General features: G+C 61.2%; 1 protein-coding gene across 8 annotated transcripts; it reads right to left on the bottom strand.

Annotated features, from left to right (window-relative positions):
- Positions 1-33: 33 nt before the first annotated feature.
- Positions 34-19,635, bottom strand: TNS2 (tensin 2). 8 transcript variants are annotated; one of them, XM_027106396.1, is made up of 29 exons: positions 18,654-19,635; positions 11,652-11,760; positions 11,114-11,151; positions 10,183-10,221; positions 9,853-9,891; positions 9,650-9,699; positions 9,230-9,419; positions 8,902-8,952; positions 8,487-8,609; positions 8,335-8,399; positions 7,427-7,510; positions 6,758-6,870; positions 6,603-6,663; positions 6,272-6,347; positions 5,886-6,015; positions 5,732-5,797; positions 5,537-5,650; positions 4,110-5,321; positions 3,818-3,968; positions 3,106-3,695; positions 2,901-2,990; positions 2,461-2,586; positions 2,163-2,255; positions 1,959-2,036; positions 1,713-1,790; positions 1,134-1,302; positions 975-1,043; positions 839-868; positions 34-673 (listed from the first exon to the last, which is right to left on the bottom strand). In XM_027106396.1, exons 1-29 carry the CDS (start codon positions 18,726-18,728, stop codon positions 535-537), a joined length of 4,248 nt encoding a protein of 1,415 aa, XP_026962197.1. In that variant the 5' UTR covers positions 18,729-19,635; the 3' UTR covers positions 34-534. The 8 variants fall into 8 exon arrangements, 7 of the variants coding, with proteins under 7 accessions (XP_026962197.1, XP_026962196.1, XP_026962198.1 ...); XM_027106395.1 differs by lacking the exon at positions 18,654-19,635 and adding an exon at positions 16,189-16,406; XM_027106397.1 differs by lacking the exon at positions 18,654-19,635 and adding an exon at positions 13,423-13,795 and having other exon boundaries at positions 9,230-9,401.
- Between the last annotated feature and the right edge of the window lie 1,026 nt (positions 19,636-20,661).

The following is a 20,661-nucleotide window of genomic DNA, read 5'->3' as shown; positions in this document are numbered from 1 at the left end:
TTCCTGGAAACAAGGCATGACTCCAACTCCGACTAAACGTTATAGAAACTCTTTATTATTAGACAAAAATAGACTCTTTTTTAGCCCCCTTTTCATGTGATCCCACTCTGATCTCTCTGCTCAGAGGGGAGGCAGAGGAGGGAGTGCCTTGCTCCCCACACTCTCCCCTCTCCCTGCCATGCTGGGACCTGCAGCTGGGTGGAGCTAGCAGGGCCTGTCTCCGCCAGCGCTGATGTTCTCGCGCAGGCAGGGCCATCCCCATCTCCTCCAGGCTCCACTGCTGATGCCTTCTCACCCTTCACACACCCATCTCTGCCATCTGCTCACATGCAAGGTCATCTCATGGGCCCGTCCACTTTGCTTAGCAGGCTGGGGGCGGGGAAGGAGAGCAGTGTCCCAGGCCGGTGTCCGCTCCCCATTCCTAGGGGAGGGGCTGGATCCCGGGTCTCCTGGGTCCAGGCCAGGGGAAGTGAGGGCTGTGGGGTGCTGAGAGGGGCGCAGTGTCGATGTGGGCTCGGAGCTTGTGGCCTTCCTTCATTTTCTCTGGCCCAGTAGAACTTTGGTGATGAAGGTGACAATGGCGCCTGCAGGCTGATCTGGGTCAAGCTCTGCAAAGAGGTGACACACATTCTCCCAGGGGCTTCCCGGCTTCTTGGCCACGAAACCAAAGATCCTGGGGGTACAAAGGCAGGATGGGGAGGGCTTAGCATCCCTTCCACAGGGACTGCCACGCCAGGGTTGGGGGGGGAAGGAGGTGCCTCGATGCCACGCCAGTGCCACGCCAGTGCCATGCCATGCCATGCCAGGGAGGGGCGACTGCACTCCCAGGGAGGCTTACTTGGAGGTGGTCCCGTCCGGCTTGGTCCATCTGCAGAAGGAGAAGAACTGTGAAGGGATGCACCCGGGGAATAGCTACCAACGGAAGAGCTGAGCTGGGGACTGTGGGGCAAAAGGGCTGGGAGGGAGAGGGTCACCTCCGGTCCTGAGGGTCAGTGCTGGCGAAGGTGATGCTGTTCACTGGATAATGGCGGCGAAAGAAGAGCCTGTGAGGAGGAGGGTGGGGAAAGTCACCCGGAAATCGGGGCCCCAGGGCCTGCACCCCCCCCCGGGGGGGGCTTGGCACGCACACTCACTTCCTCTGGTTGTCCGTCAGCGTGATGCCCTGGGCTGAGACCTTGAAGTGGACAATGGCTGGCGTGGGGCGGGGGCTGCAGCTCAGAGCTGCGGAGCTGGCCCGCGCCACCGCTTGGGGGCCTGTCAGCGACTCCGTCTCCACTGAGGTCAGGTAGAGCACACTGCAGGCTGGGGGGGCGGGGGGTTGGAGGGAGCAGCGGCTCTGCCTGCCCCCAGGTCTATCTCCCCTCGATCCCCCCACCCCACCGGCTCTCGCACTTTCCCCAGCCAGTGCGCTCGGGATGCATGTCACACAGGTAACCTGTTAAAAAGGCAGATTCTGTGCCTCCCCCAGATCCACAGTCAGAGGTGCTGGAAAGAGGCCTGAGAATCTGCGTCCTAACAAGCCCCCTCCCCACAGAGCCTAGACCAAGGACTCCCTCTCCCACTGTGCCTACAGATGCAGGGCTCCCCCTGCCCTCAGGGGTTAGACGCATCCGCCAGGGCCCACCCACCCACCTCAAGGCCTTTCAGTGCCCCATGTATCAGCAACGGCCCCCTTGGTGCCCAGGGGGAGGAAAGGAGGGAGAGGCCCGTACCGGCGCCCTGGCGCAGGAGGTCTGCCGCTGTGCTCATGTTGGCGGGCGCTGGGGCCTCTGGGGCCTCCTCCAGAGGATCTGCGGGAAACGGGGGCCAGTGGGGAGTGGCAGTGCTGGGAGATGGAGAGCAACCTCTGCCGTCCCCGAGGGAAGGCAGGCAGGCAGGCGGGAAGCCAGGGCCTAGGGATTCTGCCTTTGCCTGCAGTGGGTGGGGAGAGGTGGGAGGACAGATGACCTGACACCCACCTTTGCTGGGAATGCGCAGGCAGCAGGGCAGGGACAGCGGGGAGATGGAGTGCTGGGAGACCAGGGCCGACAGGCTGCCTGCAGGGGAGAGGCGAGTGGGGTCTCGAGGCACCCGGAGATACCCGCGGTCTACCTCCTCCCTCCTGACGCCTCTTGGCCTCCCTGGACCAGCCCAGTGCAGCCTTCCCAGCCCCTGCTTCTCACCAAAGTAGGGCTCGCTGGGGCACCCCTTGATCTTCACCCCTTTGGGCCCAGTCTCAATGAGAAAATGGCGGACCAGCTGTTCCAAGGGGTCCCCTGAGCGGAGGGGAGGGGAGGGGAGAGGAAGGCTTCGTCAGATTCCAGGTTCTGCTTCTCGCCTGCTGGAATTCTTTCCCGAGCAGGAGAGGACACCTGCTCCCTCTCCCCACTAAGAAGCGACATGGCCCACCCTGCCTTGTCTGGCCTCTGGTACCTCCCCACACCCCACTCCCCGTTTCCCTCACGGTTGACCATTCTGTACCTTTCCAGGGCTGGGCGCTGGGTGGGGGCGTAGCCACCTTGAGAGCCAGCCCATAGGCTCCTTGGAATGAATGACTGTCCCTGATCAAGAAGGCCCCAGGGTCCTTGTCCTTCAGCAGGGCAATGGCTGCAGGAGGTTGGGAGAAGTCTTCTCAGCGGCCGACTGAGCCCCAAGGAGCCCCTCTGCTCCGCTGCCCAAGTTCCCCAGGCCTCTGGCCCTAACAGCTGCGGCGGCAGCACCCGGGACGCCGCTGGGGAGTCAGCGCACAGAGCGCTGACAGTGTTAGACCTCCTTGAGCCTGAAGCCCAGAATCACCAGCTAGAGAAAGGCTCGGCCCAGAGGAGGCCCGCTGAGACGGGGAAGAGGCACCGACTGGAAGGATGGGCTCCAAAGCCGAGCCAGAGCCCTGGACGGGGGGTGGGCGCAGGCTGGCTTCTCACCTTGGTCACGGGACAGGTGTGGCTTATACCAGAACTTGGACGTATCCTGGACAAACTTGACGTTGCTCTGGCTCTCTTGCATAGGGGGCTCTAGGACAGGGAGGGACTGCGCTTGGCCTCAGGGCTCCCCAGTCCCCACGCCATGCCCCTCCCTGGGAAAAAGGGTTCTCCCGAGGTGGCCCCAGCCACCTGAAGGCCTTTATACCTGGGGGTTGGGGGGCATTATCCGGGAGCAGAGGTGCAAAGGTGACATGGTGACTCGTGCCTCTGGCTGGTGGCGATGCCTGCTCTGGGCCCCAGGGTCCCGGCTGTTGCCCAGGCCCCAGCAGGTGGCGCTTCTCGGGAAGTGGGGGCTGGGTAGGGCCACTGATGTCATAAGATGCAGCCAGAGGGAAGGCAGGTACGGGTGAGCTCCGTGGCAGCTCTGGGCTCGCCACAAGCCAGGGCATCTGAGTAGGCACAGGGGTGAGGGGGGACCCGTCTGGGCTGTCTGGGGAGTCTCGAAGGCCCTGCCAGGGGGCGTGGCGGAGGCCGGGCAGGGTGGTGGGTACAGGGCCCCTTGGACTGGTGCTGTCCGAACGGCCCCCCGGGCTCCTCTCCTGAGGCCAGTCGTTGGGTGAGCTGGGCAGGGAGGCTGGGGAGAAGGGACCAGGGGCCGGAGGCTCAGGCCCACTTCTTGCTGGCAGCTCTGGAGCTCTTTCAGCCCCTCCCTGGGAAGCAGGTGGCAAGGCCTCTCCGGGACTCAGTCTCTGAGTGGGCGCCAAGGTGGGGGACCTAGTGTCCTGCCGTCGGGCGCTGCGGGGTGGGAGGGCAGGTGGTTAGTAGAGCCCCAGAACCCCGTGAGAGCTGCCCCCACCCCAGGCTTCAGGGTCTGCCCGGACCAAGAGGCGCCTGAGCTGCCCAGCCCCTCTGGGTACCTCTCCTTGCCCTGGACTGGGCTGCTGGTGTGCAGGGGCGTGGAGGGACCGGACAGCTCAGAAGAGGCACTGCACTGGGCATCTCGGGGAGACCGAGGCAGGGTGCTGTGCCCGCTGGGGCTCTCCCTCCAGGACACCGGCTCCGGCGACTCTGCAGGGAAGGTGAGAGGAGGGGCTGTGAGCCAGGAAGAGCCCCTTCTGTCTGGCTTAGCTCTTTCTCACTCTGTGCCTTCCCCCACCATCTTCCAGAGCCCTCCTCTGCCCTGGGCACTCCCCATCCCAGTGCCCTCACCTGCAGATGCCAAGGGTCCTGCTGGGGCCAGGTGCCCCGGCGGCGGATACCTGTCCCCTCCCTCCTCTGCAGGGATCTCGTAGCTGAGGTTCCTGGATTGGGGGTAGGGTGGGCTACCGGGGGAAATGGAGCCAGCCCGGGGGGAGTGGGCACCAGAGCTGGGATACCTTCTGCCCTCGCCTGGAGACCCGCAGCTGTGAGGCGCCCGGCCATACGCTGGGCAGTAACTGGGAACCGCTCCTCCATAGCCGTATGTCACCAGGGCAGGGTACCCTGGATGCCCATACCTGCCTTCGGGGCACATGGCGTAGGAGCAGCCCTCATGCCCTTCCTCGCCTGCCTTGGGCGGCTTCAGGCAGCTGTAGCCGGGCACTGGGGCATGGTGGTGCCCACAGGAAGGCACCAGCAGGGGCAGCGGGTGCCCAGGCCGCACCGGGTGCAGGAGGGCCTTGCCAGCCTCATCCGCCCACCCCTCTCCAGCCTCCCTCTCCAGGCGCAGCCCATAGAGGGCTGCCGTGGGCAGCGCTAGCTTCTCCTCACAGGCGGGGCATGAGCACAGGGCAGGCAGCCCAGGGTCCTCCAGGATCACCACCTCCCGGTAGCCTGGGGCGCGGTAGCCAAAGTCCCCGTTGGCCGGTTTCCCCAGCTCAGGCGGGTAGGGGTACGGCCCCTCGGACAGCGATCGGCAGAGGCGCCTCTTCTCCACGGAGGCCTCAGCATAGCCCTGTGGGGGCCCCTCGTAGGCCCCGTAGGCCAGCCGCCTCCTCTCCAGGGTCCCCTCTGGCCGGTAGTAGCCCCCATTGGGGACCCCGCAGGGTTCCCGGTAGCCCTGGCGGCAGGAGCAGTGGCGGCTGAGGCCAGGCCTGTGTCCCGAATACATTCCAAGGCGGGGGCCTCCGCCCGCCGGGGGCTGCTCTTCATCATCGAGGATGGCCGTCTCACGCCCAGCTCCCCGGCCCCCGGCGGCCACGCCACAGCCCCCCAGGAGGCGCTCCAGCTCCCGCCGCTCGGCAGCTGTCGGGGGTGGCCGGCCAGGGGACTCGGCGGCGGGCTCGGCGGTCAGCGTGGACGAATGGCCAGAATCGCTGCTGACAGAGAGCAGCGGGGGCGGGGGCGGCTCCGGAGAGGGCGCCGGCGGGGTCTGGCGGGGGGCCCGCTGCACCTGGGCGTAAGGACTGCCATCCAGGGGCCCCCGGGTATGGGTGACGGAGTCTGGGTGGGGAGAGGTCCGGGAGGGAGGGCAAGCAGGCAAAAGGGGGTGAGAGAGAGAGAGAGAGAGAGAGAGAGAGAGAGAGAGAGAGTGTGTTAACAGGGGACAGCGCAGGAGACTCCAGCTCAGGGGGTGTCTCCTGGGAGGGGTGTCTGCCTGGGGAGGGAAGAGTGTGCCCCCCCAAACTCCACCTCCTGCCGCCCTGCGCCCCACACACCATCCACACTGTCCTCGTGGTGCAGGTTGAAGTTCTCGTAAGAGTCCCAGCGCACGGCAGGCTCTGCCGTGTTGTAGTCAACAGAGACCGAGGGCTCGTTCCGTGGGGTGCTGCCTACGGAAGGGCACCCGGGGGTGAGGTGCAGGGAGGGACGACTCCCCTCCGCCCCCAGCCGGGGCCAGGCCTGGCTCTCACCTTTGATCTTCTCTGGGCTGGAGGAGAAGACGAACTCCACCGAGGCTTGGAAGGGGAACCTCTCGTCTGCGGGGAGTGGGCAGTGAGGAACCAGGCGCCCGCCCGCCCGCCCTCACCTGGGCTCCAGCCCCCAAGCCACTTGTCTCCAACTCACCGGCCCAGGCCTCGTCCAGCTGGTCCTTGGGGAAGGTGAGCCGTGGTCCATGGATGGTACACGTGTGGAACTGGACTCGGAACACGAGGGTCCGGTCAGTCCCCCGGCTACCCCTGTGATAGCACGTCACCTGGGTGAGGGGAGGGAGACCGGCATTCAGGCCCTCGTGTCCACTCACGTCTCCTCAGTGCTTCCACCCTGGGGACTATCTGGCCACGGCTCTGCCTTGCCTGAACCCCAGGGTGACCTCCCCATCAGGAGGATGCCCTCTTTGCCCTCCCATCGGCCTCAAATTGATGGCTCACCAGAGACTGTGCAGCTGGCGGCTCATACCACCGCCCCTCACCCCACACCCAGGACTCTCCCTGTCGCTAAGGCCCCCTCACCATGACATCGCCTTTGAGGAGGAGAGCCGGCTCCAGGCTGATGCAAAGCTGCTGGGGACCAGGGCCTGCGACATGACTGGGGAAGAGAGAGGGCAAAGGTGAATCAGGGGCACTCGGGTACACGGGTGGCTGTGAAGAGTCAGGAGGCAGTTGGGAGACTGGAGACTGAACACTGCCTTAGTGAGAGCCCTGTAAGCATCAGCCTCCCCACCTACAAAACGGATTCTGTGATGCTATTAGTTTGTGGGTGCAGTGGCTGGAGGCCCAGCTATCTGGGGAGGCTGGAGAAACAGGGAGCAGGGAAGCAGGGGCCCGGGAACAGAGCCCTCACTAGATTCCAGACGTGTAGACAAGCTGCATGGACTGGTAGATCTTGAGGAAGGGCTGGAAACCTGGAGGGGCAGGAAGGAGAAGGCACGTGAGGGGTGCTGAGTGGAGGGGGTGGGCGACAGCCCGCTCCCCGGAGTACATTCCAAGCAGACTCACCCGTGCCAGGTTCAAAGGCTGGCAGCATGGGCACGAGCACATAGTGCAGGAAGAGAGGGCTGCTGTTCATTCTGATGGAGCCGGACAGCAGACCACTGAAGTAGCTGATATACCTGGTGGGGGGATGTCAAGGAGGACGTAAGCCCCTTCCTCTGGAGATCCCCTGGTGTCATCTCAACCACGAACGCTGCCCCAGCCACCTTCTCCTTGGCGCTTCCCTCCCATCTTCCAGCTCAACAGAGATTTATTCCTTGCATCTAACCTCCATCCTTCTTGCTGTCTCTGAGGTTTTGTTCTTGCTGTTCCCTCTGTCTAGAATGCTCTTCCCCCAGATCTCTGCCTCACGTTATATAGCGGTGGGCCCTGACTGTCCTGTGAGTCTCTGTTCACCACGAGACTCAGCTTTATTTTTGTATAGACAGCACCTGTCATCATCCAAAACGACCTTGTCTCCTTATTCACAGGTTTATTGCCGTCTACCCCACTAGCATGTAAATAAGCCCCGTGAGAGCAGGGACCCTGTGCTTGTTCTGCGTTCTCAGCATTTGGCACAATCCCAAGCACACAGGAGGCGCTCCATGAAGGTGTGCGGCATGAATGAGAGAACCTCGGCCTTCGTAGCCACGGAGGGAACTGCTCCTCTGGCCCGTCCCCACCTAGGCTGCTCACCGGCGCTGGGAGGGCTGCAGCTCCGAGGCCACCTTGTCCTCACAGAACTTCCGCATGGTAAGGGTAGCCAGCGCCTGGTCCGCCCTGGGGAGAGTGGGACCAGTGTGGGGTCTTAGGGGCTGGTCTCCAACCTGGTCTCCCATCCCTAAGCCCCAGGGGAGGGAAGAGAGGTGCGATTTCCCCCAAGTCTAGAGGAGGCCCAGAGTGGTGGTGAAGAGAACTAGAAACCCCAGTCACTTTACTAGTTGTTGGACCTCGGGCAATTGTTCCCTGAGTTTTAGTTTCTTCCTCTGTAAAATGGGACAATAAGACCATGTTATGGGTTGAATCGTGTCCCCGCAAAAGATATGTACCTCAGAATGTGACCTTATTTGGAAATAGGGTCGTTGCAGATGTAATTAGTTATGATGTTATACTGGAGTAGGATGAGCCCTTAATCCAATATGATTGGTGTCCTTAGAAGAAGAGAAGAAGAGACACAGACACACAGACACAGGAAGAAGACCATGTGACAACAAAGGCAGAGATCGGAGTGGTGCATCTGCAAGCCAGGGAACACCAAGGACTGTTGGCAGCACCAGGAGCTAGGAAGAGGCCAGGAAGGTCTCTACCCAGAGTCTCAGTGGGAGTGTGGCCCTGCTGACACCTCAGATTTTAGACTTATAGCCCCCAGAACTGAGACAACAGGTTTCTGTTGTTTTAAGCCACTTAGTTTGTGGCACTGTGTTACAGCAGCCCTAGGAAAACTGTGGTGAAGTACAAGTGAGAAGAAGGAGGTGGAAAGGTCAAGTTTATAGTAAATGGCTCTTCTGAACACTGAGGTGGGCTTCAGAGGAGATGGGCTCGTCAAGGGCCAGCTGGAGGAAGGGTCACTGGGGAAGGGGGCGCTCGGGGCTGGGGAGCCTTACCCTGCAGAGATCTTGCTGTAGTGCATGTAGGCAGAGACGATGACCCCGAGCTTGCCCTTGCTCCCCTAAGGACAAAGAGACAGGGATCCAGGGCTTGCTGGGGCTCCTGGCTGAGGGCACCCCAGCCCTGCGAACTCGCGCTCCCAGCTCACCTTGCAGTACAGTACGACCACATGCTGCGGGTCAGCACTGAGCCACGTCTCCATGGCTTTGCAGATGGAGCACAGCTTGTCCAGCGGGGGCGCGTGCAGCTCAGGCCAGCCAAAGTCCTGGACCTGAGGGGTGCAGGAGTGGGACTGGGGCTGGTGGCCACCAAAGAAGAGGTGGGTGGGGGTGGAAGAGGGACAGGCTGTAGGGGCCTGGAGACAAGGTCAGGGGCCTGTTGTCTGTGTCCATGGCAGCTTCAACACTTCCCTCACCTGGACAATGGGTTGATACCTGATGCACCATGCTTTGGAGTGTCCCAAGTGGCGTGTCATATGGGAAAGTGCTTCAGAGTGAAGTAGATAGCAATTGCTACTATTAATACCGAGGAGGCAGGGGGTGATGGCTTTAATCCCCTCCTACCTTGGGGTTTAGGCGGGTCAGGTCATGTCTTTTCTCTGAAAGGTTGAAGAGCTGCAAGTAAAGTGGGGGCATTAGGCGAAGTGACCCCAGGCAGCGAGGCGCGATGATGCTTGGAGGTGGTATCACCCGCTGTGACCCTAAGGAACGGTCTTTCTCCAAAATGACGGGGTCGCTAAGGCCCAACCTAGCTCGTACAGCCCAGTCGGCGGTCCAGGTTTGCGCCCGGGCCCCGCCCACTCGGGGCTCCGCCTCCGCGGCGTGACGTCAGGGAGGGGCCTGGACCTCCCAGCCCTCTCGTTGGCTGACTGAGGCAGGTCCCGCCCCTCACCAGGTACTTGTCGCGGTGCTTGGATTGCAGCACGTGAGCCAGCTCGCGCAGGTGTCCCCGGTGTCGCTGTTCGTCGGGCCGCGCGGGGAAGGCGGCGGCCAGGATCCGCTCCGTCACGTAGGTGAGGTCCAAGTCCCAGCGGCGCTCCATGAGAGGATCCAGGCTGAAGCTCCTGGGGAGGAGGCGAAGCCTGTGTTAGGAACAGGGCGGAGAGTGGGGGTGGGGCGGGCACCGGAGGCTGGTGTGGAGGAAGGGTGTTTGGCTGACTACAGGTGAGGTCTCCTGGGTCCTGAGAGTGGGTGGGACCAGCTGGGGGGCGGCGCTGGCCTGGAGAGCTTTGTTGGGGGGCCCTGCCCTGGGCTGAGGTGTGAGGCCAGCGGAAGGGGCTCCTATGGGACCACACCCCGCGCCCTCACTTACCTGGGCAGAGTGCTGCGTTGCTTTGAGTAGTTCAGAGACTTGGTGGATCCCTGGTGGATGAGATGAGACTTTGCACACGTCTTTTGTGCCCCTCACTCTAGGCTCCCCACTCCAGAGTTCCATGAACTTTTGCCTCAGAAGAAACCTAGGTCCTTAGTCCCAGAGCTACCTGCTTCCGCCCCCCTCCTCCAGCATCACCTTACCAGGTGCTCTATGCGCCTCACAGGGGCCGTGTTTCTCCGCTAGAGGGAGATGGGGGAGGAAAAGGGAGTGGTTAGGGAAGGGGCGAGGACCAGACGGCGTCCCTGTGAGGAATGTACTGGGGGGGGGGGGGCGGAGTCCTAGCCCCCAGCAGGCCCAAGAGGACGATAGCAGAGGGCTCAAATTTTTTCCCACTGCCTCAGGATTGACCACTATCCACATTAGTCCATTCAAGGTAACCTCCTGGGGGCCCTCTCTGTGGCCACCAGACCTCTGGACACCGCCGCAGCCAGGTTCCTTGCCTCGGTCACCCCATCCCAGAGCATACTTACCAGCTCCGTGGGAGGCAAGGCCTGACAGGACGAAGTCACCTGGAAGGAGACGGGAGTGAGGAGCTGAGCTGCTGGTGAAATGGGCTTTCCCAGGCTTAAGGATGGGGCCACCCCTCAGCTTCAGCGAGAAGTTGGAGGGGCTGTCAGCAGATGGGCGCAGGCTGCAACTGAGGTTCTTCTATTTAAGGGAGCCTCCCCTCTGGCCTCTCGGTCCCCCACCCCTGGGCCCCCCACTTGTTACTCTTGGCTTCCAGCCCCCTGCCCACACAGACCCCCATTCATCCAGCTGCAGGGCAGGAGTTATATATAGAGCCATGCAGGCAGGCCATGGCTAGGGATGGACACTGGCCTCTTTCACTGGGAGACCCCGCCCCTGGGCACACAGCTCCCCAAAGCCAGCTCCAAGGCCCTAGGACCCCTCACACTGCAGGAGGAGGACCAGGGCACCTCCCCAGAGATGCAGCTGTCTCAGGTTCCCAGTGGACAGTGGGTGCTATCTACACCTTGCACCTTCTGCCCAGCCTTTCCAGGGCCCAGGACAAGACCCACTCAGGCATCCTGAGGACCCTTCCCCAGAAGGAAGGCACAGCCCATCCGGCTGCCAGTCTCCGAAATCCTGCTCTGACACCCACCCACCCCACCCTTCCTCCTCCTCGCTCTCCTCCTCTTCCCCACCCCCCATCCACTCGCCAGCTGCAGGCTGGGCACCGCACCAAGACAAACGCTGCGCTGTCGCTGTCTGCGCTGCCTGGGCCAGCCCTCCAGGGGGTGGAGTAGGATGGTTCTTAAAGGGCCCAGTACAGTACCCTCTCCCACCCAGCAGGGGTTCCCCAATGATGAGAAGGGTGGAGGGTTGATGCCAGTGTGGTCGGAGAAGCCTGTTTCAGAGGAGGAAGGGACCCCAGTCCCCCTCCCCACAGCAGGTACCCACCTTTGCTTCACATTTTCTGTGTGTCGCAACTTTGCAGACTAGAGGGGATGGAGGGGAGGAGAGGGGTTAGCAGGGGCCCACTGGGGCAGTGGAAGGGGTGGCCCTCTCCCATCTCCCCAGGCCCTGGAACTAGACCTTGGGACTTCCAGGACTCCGGCTGTACTGAGCTGGCTGGAGTGGGGGAGCAGGGGCAGAGTTCAAGGGAAGCGCATGGCAGTGGTGCCCTACTGCCCAGGCCAGGGAGGGAGGGAGCCAGGGGTAACGTTCTAGGGTGGGTGCGGGTGAAGAGGAAGCAAGGGAGGAAAGCCTCCAGTCTCAGGTGACGTGGGAAGGTGATTTAGAGTACTGGGTCTCCTGGGGTGCTGGGGGAGCAAGGGCTGTTTGGAGGGGACGCAGTTCCTCTTGGCTCCCACGTGGCCCAGCCCAGGGGCAGCACGCGCAGTACGGGTTCTGTTCTGCGGTCTGCCTGCTGGGGTTGTGCAACCCAGTGGTGCTGGGTGATGCTCGCAGAGTCACAGCATAGGGCAGGGCGCCTCACCTCGGCATGAGACGCCTGTCCCATCGATGGTCACCTTACACACTGCACAGACCGGTGGTTTCTTCCGGAAAACCTTCTCCCGGAAGCTATGTGGCTCAGCTTTCCTAGGCTAGGTGGAGGGACAGACAGACAGAGGTGTCAGTTCCCACGGGCCCATCTCCAGGACCAGGCCGGGGCCCGAGCACTGCACAGTTTCTCTCTTCCATCCCAATAAAGCCCCCAAACTTGTAGAATGCACTTGGCCACAGCTGTTTCCGGGCAGTTGTAGGGCTTGTCCTAGACAGTGCATAGAACCTGGCCCCTTGCGTCACCCTAGCTGGGTCAGCTCCTCCCCAAGGGATCACTTAGGCCCCTCACGTGGCCCTGGTGTGTGATACCCTTGCGGTCACTGCCACCCAAGCCCTAGAGCTTCCGTCCTGGTGTGGGGGGATGGTGCTCCTTGACTCTGCTATGAAGACAACCTGTTTCTCCTCCCATCTTGCCCTCCCCAGCTGGAGGCTTCGGTAGAGTGAGCAGGGAGGGGCTCAGACATGAATGTACGGTGTCAGTCACACAGCACCCAGACTGACCCGGCAGGAGGGCCTCAGCCAGGCCTGCTCCCCTGGTCCCGATGTCCCAGTCCTCCAGGTGGCTGACACGCCCTCCTCCCCCTAGTGTCAGAACAACATGTTTACTCATTGTGCACCCAGGCGGCAGGCAGCAGTTGTGTAAGGAGGGGGCGGTAATGCTCAGAGGGAGAGGCAGATGGAGGCATGACTTGGAAATATTTCGCTGCCTTACTGCTCCGGGATGTAGTAAGTGCCCGGGATGTAGTAAGTGCCCCGTCACTTGAGGAGGTTCAAGTGGGATTCCAGCGTTGGAGGGGGAGAGGGTGGAGCAGATGCTCCTGGGCCCCTCCCCACCCAGAGTGCAGTGAGCCGGGAGGCTGGGATGCCCCCTATGGCCCAGGCCTACCTTGTCCCATCCCTCCCATCCTCTGGGGACCATTTGCTTCCTTGCCTCTTCTCTCTTCTACCTATTTTTCTCCTTCTCTGGCGTTCAAGTTCCTGCCTCCCTCCCCCATTGTATTGTCTCATGTTGCCCTGAGATGCTTCTTTTGGGGTGAGGCTGAGAAAATGTGGGGAAAGGCAGTGAAGGGGCCTCCAGGCCCCTCAGCCTGGGGATGCAGGCAGCACCTCTGGTCTCTTGGCTGTCCCTGAAGCTTCTGGATTAAACCCAACTTGAACTCTTCTGGGCTGGACCAACTCTGCCAGACCCACTAGGAAACCTGGGTGCATTTTGGCATTAATGGCACACACAGGTGATAGCAGTGGAAAGCCAATCAACTCCCCCCCTTGTCTAAAGCACTCCTGAGACCTGGCTGCCTCCCTCCCTCCCTCCCTTCCTTCGCCACCCCCATCCCATCTCCCTCAAACTTCTCAGCTTAGGGACGTCCTCTCTGGGGTTCCAGAATAGTACCCAGGAAGGTCCTACGATGATGTATACCTTCCTGGGTGCAGGGCTGGCCTGGGCTAGGGCAGGGAATGTGTCAGGGGAGCTGAAAGGGACACCAGGTTTTGCTCTAACCCTAACGTCTGCTGCTCACGCCACAGCCAGACTGGCCACTCCAGAGCGATAGCGTAACGAGGGGATGCGAGGGGATGCGGGATAAGGGGAGAAGGCTGAGGAAGCCGAAACTGGGAAGGGGGTCTGGCCTGAGTCCTGGCCCCCTCCCCCACTGCCCACACCTCCGCCCCTGCCCCTCCTCTGTCCAGCCAATGGGCCCTCCTACCCTGTTGGTGGCCCGGCTGCTGTCCCTCCTCCCCAGGGCTCTGAGCAGCCTCTCCACTGGGCCGCTGGACTTCATGGTGTCCGGCTGCCTGGGGTGCCGGCCGTGGGGCCCGAACAATGCTGGGGCCTGGCCCGGGGCTTCCTGGAAGCGGCCTGGCGGAGGCAGCCACTTCCCCTGGGTGGAGAGTAGGCTGTCTGGCTGGTGTGAGGAGAAGCCCAGCCCTGGAAGTGGAGGGGAGTGCAGGCGGGAAGGGGGCAGGTCGCTGCTCCAGGAAGTGGGGGCGGGTGGGGGGGGTAGGAAGTGGGGGAGGCCAGGAGATCAGATTCCCAGGATCTACCCTGCGGGGAGTGTCAGCCCAGGATCTTTTGCCCCCAGCCCACCCTGCTCTGGAGCTGCCCCATGCCCAGGGATCTGCCCTATCCAGGGATCTGTGGGATCCTGAGATCCAGCCCCCAGTGGGGCGGGGCAGGGGCGGGGTGGGAATTTAGGTCTCAGGGCAGGGCTCAAGGGCCAGCGGGGAACACCGCGTCCCAGCCAGGCCAGCCTCCCGGCCTGAACTCTCAGGCTCTCTGGGGACTTCTGGTGGGGGGAGTGGGAGCTGGGAATTGCCACCCCAGCCAGCTCAGGACTGCAGTGCATCCTGAGGGTTAGGGAGAATGGGACTGAGGGCCAGCTTCCTGCCTCAGTTTTACCAGTTGTGAAGAAATAGGAAAAGGAGAACGTGCACTGGCCCCCTGCCCCCACCATCTACACTGGAAGGTCAAATTCCAGCCAGAGTCCGCTCTGCGCACAGGAGCGAGCCATTCTCCTGCCCCAGCCCGAGGCATTTGGGGCCCTTCTCCTGAGAGCTCCCCAGCTGCTCTGCTCCTGACACAGTACCCCACTCACCTATTCTCTGGCTTGTTTCTCTCAGGTCTCTAGCTCTTTTGAGCCTTGCCACCCCAAGCTCTAGGTCTGGGCCCACCCCCACCCGCCCCCCTCCCGAGCCTGAACGCTACCTTCATGGCTCTCCCAGCTCCGCTCTCCTTCCTCAGCAGCTGTCCCAGGGCCCGAGAACCGGACAGGAGGCCCCCCTCCCAACACATACTCCACGCCCCTCCGCGGGCCTCCTGCCTCCCTCCTGGGAATGCGGCCAGCTTCCTGTCCCGGAAGTTAAGGGAAGGAGGTGGATTGGGGCCTTGGAAAGGATGGGGGGGAGTAATCTTCCGAAAGTATAAGGGGTTAATAGCCTGGGGGTCCTCAGCCCCAAGCCTTGGACAGCAGCTCCCCAGAGCAGTCCAGTGGAACAGTCCAGTGGCTTGAAAGAATGTGCAAACGTGCGTGTCCCGCCCCCATTTGCAGCGTATTACTGAATGTCCCAGGGCTCTGGAAGCTCCCCCAGCTCTGGCTTCTCCCACCAGGTCCTCCTTAACGTTCCCTCTCCCTCCCTCGAGCCCATCTGGGTTGGTCTAACCCTGCCGCTGCTGCCGGGATGAGCCCAATCAGGACACTTCCTTGGACTGCCTGGACTGGGTTTACCCTGAGGCTTCTCCCTTGAAGCTCTAATTCTCCTTCCAGGTCAGGAAGTCTGCCCCCAGGGTACCTTAGCCAGAGGGAGGCCTAGCCTGTAACTGGAGAGGGGCACTGGCTCTGCAACACACTCCCACCCCACCAGCCCTGGCTGGGTCCCAGGACATTCCAGGCCCCTGGCCAGTGTGGGCAACCGGGCCTGGCCTGGTGCAGTCCCCAGCCCTGCTGGGATCAGGAGAGGTGCTGTGGTAGTGGTGGGATGGCCCTTCTCCCCTCCTATTACAGTTACCCTGGCCAGGACCCCTCCAGCAGGCTTCTCTCTACTCCTGCTGCCTCCCGAGGCTGAAAGTCCCCTCACCTGGCAACAGGTCCCCAGACCTTCTCTGACCCTCACTCCTGTCCTCGTGGGTGGCTCACTAGCCCCCATGTTGGGTGGCCAGGGAAGCATGGCTTTGAGTCCCTCCCCACCCTGTGGAGCACCTCTGAAGTGAGATGGGATGGGAGAGCGCTGAGCCTTCAGGCAGTGCTGAGAGGAAAAGCAGCTTGCTGGGGCAGGCCTGGGAAGGCCAGGCCAGACCCCTGGGACCCTCACCCTCCTCCTGCCTGGAGCTTTCCAGAGCCCGTCAGTCTGTCCCCCAGCCTGGCCTCCTCTTACTTCCCAAGCCCTGGGTTTGTTTGGAGAACCCCCTCCACCCAACACTCCCCCTTCCTGGAAATAGCTGTGGTTGGATGAGCGGCTGGGAGCCCAGCCGCGAGGAGGGGTGAGGCCCAGGGAAGGAGACAAGGAGGGAAGGCGGAGTGTGCGAGTGTGCCCAGGGTGACCTGGAGAATTGACGGTGGAAGCCGAATCTGCCCCGGTTTCCCCAGATGTGAAGTAAAATAGCAAAACCCTGACTCGCACTCTCCCCGGCCAGTTCCCGCCCAGGTCCCGGGCCTGCAGGGGCGGCGCGAGCGCGTGCGTGGCGGGACGGAGCGGCGGCGTGTGCGCCCGGGACGGGCGAAGGCGAGACGGCCGGGCCGGGGAGTGACCGCGGGCCGGCCCCGCCCCCTGGTCACCTTTTCGTCCTCCGGGCCCCGCCCGCTGCCGTCCCCGGCCCCGCGGCTCCCGACCCCTGGCCCAGCGCGCCCGCCCCGCTCCCCGCGCCCCCTCGCCCCACCCGGTGGCCCCGCGCCCCCTGGCGACCGCCCCCGGCACTGCCCGCCGGGCCGTGACGCACAGGCCGCCGCCCTCCCGCCCGGCGCAGCGCGGCCACTCACCTGCGGGGGACGCCCGGCGGGGCGGGGGCGCGGCGGGGCGGGGCAGCAGCAGGGGGAGCCCCCGGGCCAGCCCATCTCGTCCGGGCCCGCGCCGAGCGGACGCGGAGGAGGCGGAGGAGACGGGGCGGGCGCGCTGCGCTCGCCCCTGCCGCTCCCTGCGCCGCCCTCTCCTCCCTCCCGCGGGCTCCTCTCCCTCCCTCTCTCCCTCCTTCCCGGGCTCCAATCCCCACGTGCCGCCCGCTCCCCGCCCCTCGTCCTTCTCCTTCTTCCTTTTCTCCTCCCCACCTTCTCTGGCGAACCCACGCGCCCAGGAGCTGGGAAGGAGGCATGCGGGGACTGGCAGAGACCCTTGGAGATCGGAAGAGACAGAAATGCGGGGAGAGATTTTGGGAGAGGTGGACGCGGAGAACACAGGGACAGGAAAATCTCAAAGAGTCCGGAAGAGACTGACCCAGAGGGACACAGGCAAAAAAACTTACGAGCCAAACAGACGCAGAAGAAAAGGTGGACACAGGTCCAGAAGGCACTAGAAACAAGGGTGCAGAGGACTGCCTCGGCCTCTCTCAGTTCGGCCCCTCCACGGGAGTGCGTTTGGGAGTGGGCCTGACCCCGAAATCAGGGGCCACCTGCGGCCTAGCCTAGTGGGGCTAGCGCCACCTACCCACCGGGGCTTCAAACGAAGGCATCTGGTATCACTTATGTCCCAAGTCGCTGGACGCACTCCTCTGGTCCTCTGCCACCGGAGACTTCTCGAATGCCACCTAGTCTGCCCCAAAGGACTCACAGCTGAGGACCTTCAGGTCAAGTTCAACCTCCCAACCCCACGCCTAAGCTGCTCCAGTCGGCCCAAACATCGCCCTGCTTTGGACCTGGACTGTCATTCCTGTTCCCTAGGATAATTCTATTAAAGTCTTCCTCTCATTTAACTCAAGTTCCAGGCTTTCCAGTGGACATGGAAATTTATTCTGTGGTCTAATCTCATTCACTTCTTTTGCAGTGTCTGGATCTGGTACTGGATAGGAACTTCCTGGAGCTGAGTTAATGGGCTGTGGGGCTGGTTTGAGTTGTGCCACCCTGGAGGGGAAGGTAGAGGGAAAGGATGTCTTTCTAGAAGCTCAATCGATCTATTCCCATTCCCAGGTTCCCCAGTGTTCTTTAGCAGTGAGCACTTCCTGACACTTTCTCCCTCACCCTCCCCACTGGATTTTCCATGATGAAAACTGGTGGGGGAGGGGGGCAGGCGGATTCTGAGGAGCCGGTGCCCAGACCTCAATGCCCAATACCTGCTCAAGGCAGCCAGTATCGCCCGCGCTAAGGCCTTCTATCCCTCCCTGTCTCCTCTCTCAGCTGGGTCTTTTCTGTGCTCATCTAGCCTTTGGCAAAGGCTGAGAAGTCTGGTTCTGATTACGAGGGAGTGGGGCACCTGATGCTAATCTGGCGGCAGGGAAGAGGCTGGGAAGCTGCGGATGGTGACAATGCAGGTCCCCCAGAGACTGGCATTTGGGAGGGGTAGGTGTGGCTGGGACCGGGGAGCCTTGATCTTACTGCTCTTGACAGAGTTGGTGTCCAATAGGCAGAGATTAGAGCGGCAGGAGTCACTGGGATCTGGAGGAAGGGCTGGGGGCCAACGGAGCGGGGGAGGGAAGAGGTAGGGAGGCACTGGGAGAAGGTGAGAGGCCAGAGTCTGGAGAAGGCCAGAGGAGAGAGGAGAACCACGGGGATCAGAGGCTACTGGCGAAGGGGCAGGGCTGAAGGTCGTTCTGTGTATTTTGGTAAGATTTGATTATGTAATCGAGATAGCCAAGATAGGAAAATTCACTCCGTTCTTTGGAGCCTAAGTCTACCTCTTTTAAAATCTTGCTCTTTCCAGAGTTCATTAGGGTCTTTGGCTGGGCCCTGGGATGCACGCCAAAGGGTAGGTTTTAGAGGTACCAAAGGAGAGACTGGGACCCAGAGAAAACGTACTTGACTGGATCCCAGAATGATGGGAGGGCCAGAGCCTCACACTCATGCTGGTATTGCTGCCCCTAAGAGGAAATTTTTTTTTTCAAACCCGGCCCCTCAGCAGTGAAAGCCCCGACTCCTAACCACTGGACCGCCAGGGAATTCTCGCTAAGAGGCACTTCTGAGGTTCCAAGGAATTGGGGGAGGGTCGTAAGATGGGTAGCGGAACTTCCAGCCCAGACTTGATTCCTGCTCTCAATGTGGGGACGGCGGAAGGCGGCTGAAGGGGGGAAGCTGATGAGGAAGGTTGAGAGTGAGAAAATATAGAAGGTAGCTTGGAGGGGGTGAAATTATAATGGGTGGCACGTGGCACATAGGGCCAGCCAGTCATCCTGACTACCAGCTCAGAGCAGAGGGGACTTTAGAAAGGAAGGGGAAAGGGAGGAGAAAAGCAGGATCATGTTAGTGAAGGTGAAACAAGTTGAGCAACACCCTCTGACCCTTCATGCAGGGTTTCTTACCTTAACTATGCAGGGGGCAGCCCATCCTGGCACGGAAGGCTGAACCCCCTCTTCCCTGGTCTGGGGTGATCCCATGCCTGTGACTGAGTGTGCTCAGATCCTGGGGGTGGGGGACTATAGGAGAGCATTGAGGGAGTAGGCTGGTCTGGCTGGAAGAGGTCAGGGGAACTTCAGGGGAGGGTTTGGGCTCTGGGAACCAGGAAGAGTGGGGGAAGGGGAAGAGCTGTCTCCAGAGGCAAGATCTCCTAGCTGAGGACAGAGGATATATTGTCCAGCTGGGAGGTTGCTGCAGCTGGGCGGGGAGCTGCACAGCTCGCCTCTTCCAAACTCTTTCTTTCTGCTGAGGCTGGGGGGTGAGGGAAGGCACGTCTTCCCTCCACACTTGTGGCCCTGGGGGCTACAAATTGTTGCTGAGAAACAAGGTTTTATTTGAGAAATAATGCTTCCCAGGAGCAGATGTGTATGTAGCTCTCCCACTTCCTGAGAAACCAGATGCTGTGAGCTCACTTAGCGCTCGAGGTGACGCCCTCAGCACTAACTGGGACCCTGCCTTGGGATCCAGAGCCTAGTGTTTGACTTTGTTTAGAAGAAACTAGGCCGTGTGGATTGGAATACACGAGGGACCTGACCAGACTGAAGTTGATGCCAAACCTGCAGCCTCTGATGGCTCAAGATTTACGTAGGTTGACAGGGCTGACCCATCCTGGGACCCGTTTCCACGGCTGGGCTTCTGAAAGAGTCCACACATTCTTATGACTGAGGATGGGGGCCATACCGGTGCCTACCTTTCCCTTGAACTTGAGTACCCTGTTGGGCCATAGTACAGGGAGTTTTCCTCCCTGCCTTTTCTGTGCACAACCAACATGAACCTCTTTCCGGTCAGCCTTTCCTAGCTTCACCCTTTTTTCCATCATCATTTACCAAGACCTCAGTATTACACAGTGAGGGGAGTGGCTTGAAATGAAGGCTTTGGAGGATGTGACTGAGGCTGCTGCCTGCGGTGGAGCTGCAGTATGCAAGCGCTGCCTTGTAGGCTGTAGGTACAGGTAGCCTGGGCCAGAGCTTTTCCTCCCTACCCACAGGGATCACAGCACACCAAGCCACTTATTGCTCGACTTCAGAAGTCAACGCACCAGCAATAAACTACAAGAGCAGCTGCTGCTGCAGTTGGCCCAGGAAAGCCACCTGTGTCACTGTGCTTCCATCTCCTTACACCTCCCGCCCCACACTTCCTCTTGGCTCCAAGTCCCCAAAACTGTCGACTGAGGTTTCCGTGGCTTTCTGTGCTCCCACCCCCTTGTGACCTTAAGGATTCTCTGCCACTGTTCTAACCTCTTTCCTGCCTTGCAACAATGAACAGTCTGTCCCTAGCTGTTTGGAAAATTCCCGCTGCCTGTGCATTAAAAGTGGCCTCAGTTGTAACCCACACCACGCTGTCAACCGTAACTCCACTCTGCCTGTGTGGTATAGCCTAGGACATCAGACACATCACCTCTCCAGACTGAACGGTGGAGGTTTATGGAGACACCCCCTCAAGGACACGAGGACTTATCCCTAGAGTTCCCGCTTAATCTTATGACTAAAATAAACGGTACAGGAAATGGAACACAGATACTCTCAAGTATTAAAGGTAAACACCAGGTAAAAACAGAGGGGAGGGCTTCCCTGGTGGCGCAGTGGTTGAGAGTCCGCCTGCCGATGCAGGGGACACGGGTTCGTGCCCTGGTCCGGGAAGATCCCACATGCCGCGGAGCAGCTGAGCCCATGAGCCATGGCCGGTAAGCTTGCGCGTCCAGAGCCTGTGCTCCGCAAATTCCCAGTTCTGGGGCCTCAATCAACAGATTCCTCTTGTACTCCCACCCTCCACCTGCATAAAATGGTATCCAATACTGAGAGGGAACTTCAGAAAGGGGTGTGTGTGTGTGTGTCTGTAGAGCAGAATATCAATAGGGAGTGGAATAGTGTGTGTGTGTGTGTGTGTGTGTGTGTGTGTGTGTGTGTGTGTGTG

The sequence above is a fragment of the Aethalodelphis obliquidens genome, unplaced genomic scaffold (assembly GCF_003676395.1).
Source record: "Aethalodelphis obliquidens isolate GAN/ISIS:26980383/991018 unplaced genomic scaffold, ASM367639v1 scaffold8, whole genome shotgun sequence".
NCBI lineage: Eukaryota > Metazoa > Chordata > Mammalia > Artiodactyla > Delphinidae > Aethalodelphis > Aethalodelphis obliquidens.
This window is presented reverse-complemented; position numbering and strand designations above follow the sequence as displayed.

Coding starts and splice junctions, on each gene's coding strand:
- TNS2 (XM_027106396.1), bottom strand. CDS start 18,728: ATGGGATCACCCCAGACCAGGGAAGAGGGGGTTCAGCCTTCCGTGCCA. Junction 6,348..6,602: donor GTCTACACGTCTGGAATCTA/GTGAGGGCTCTG, acceptor TCTCTTCCCCAG/TCATGTCGCAGGCCCTGGTC. Junction 1,303..1,712: donor CCTCCTGCGCCAGGGCGCCG/GTACGGGCCTCT, acceptor CCGCCCCCCCAG/CCTGCAGTGTGCTCTACCTG.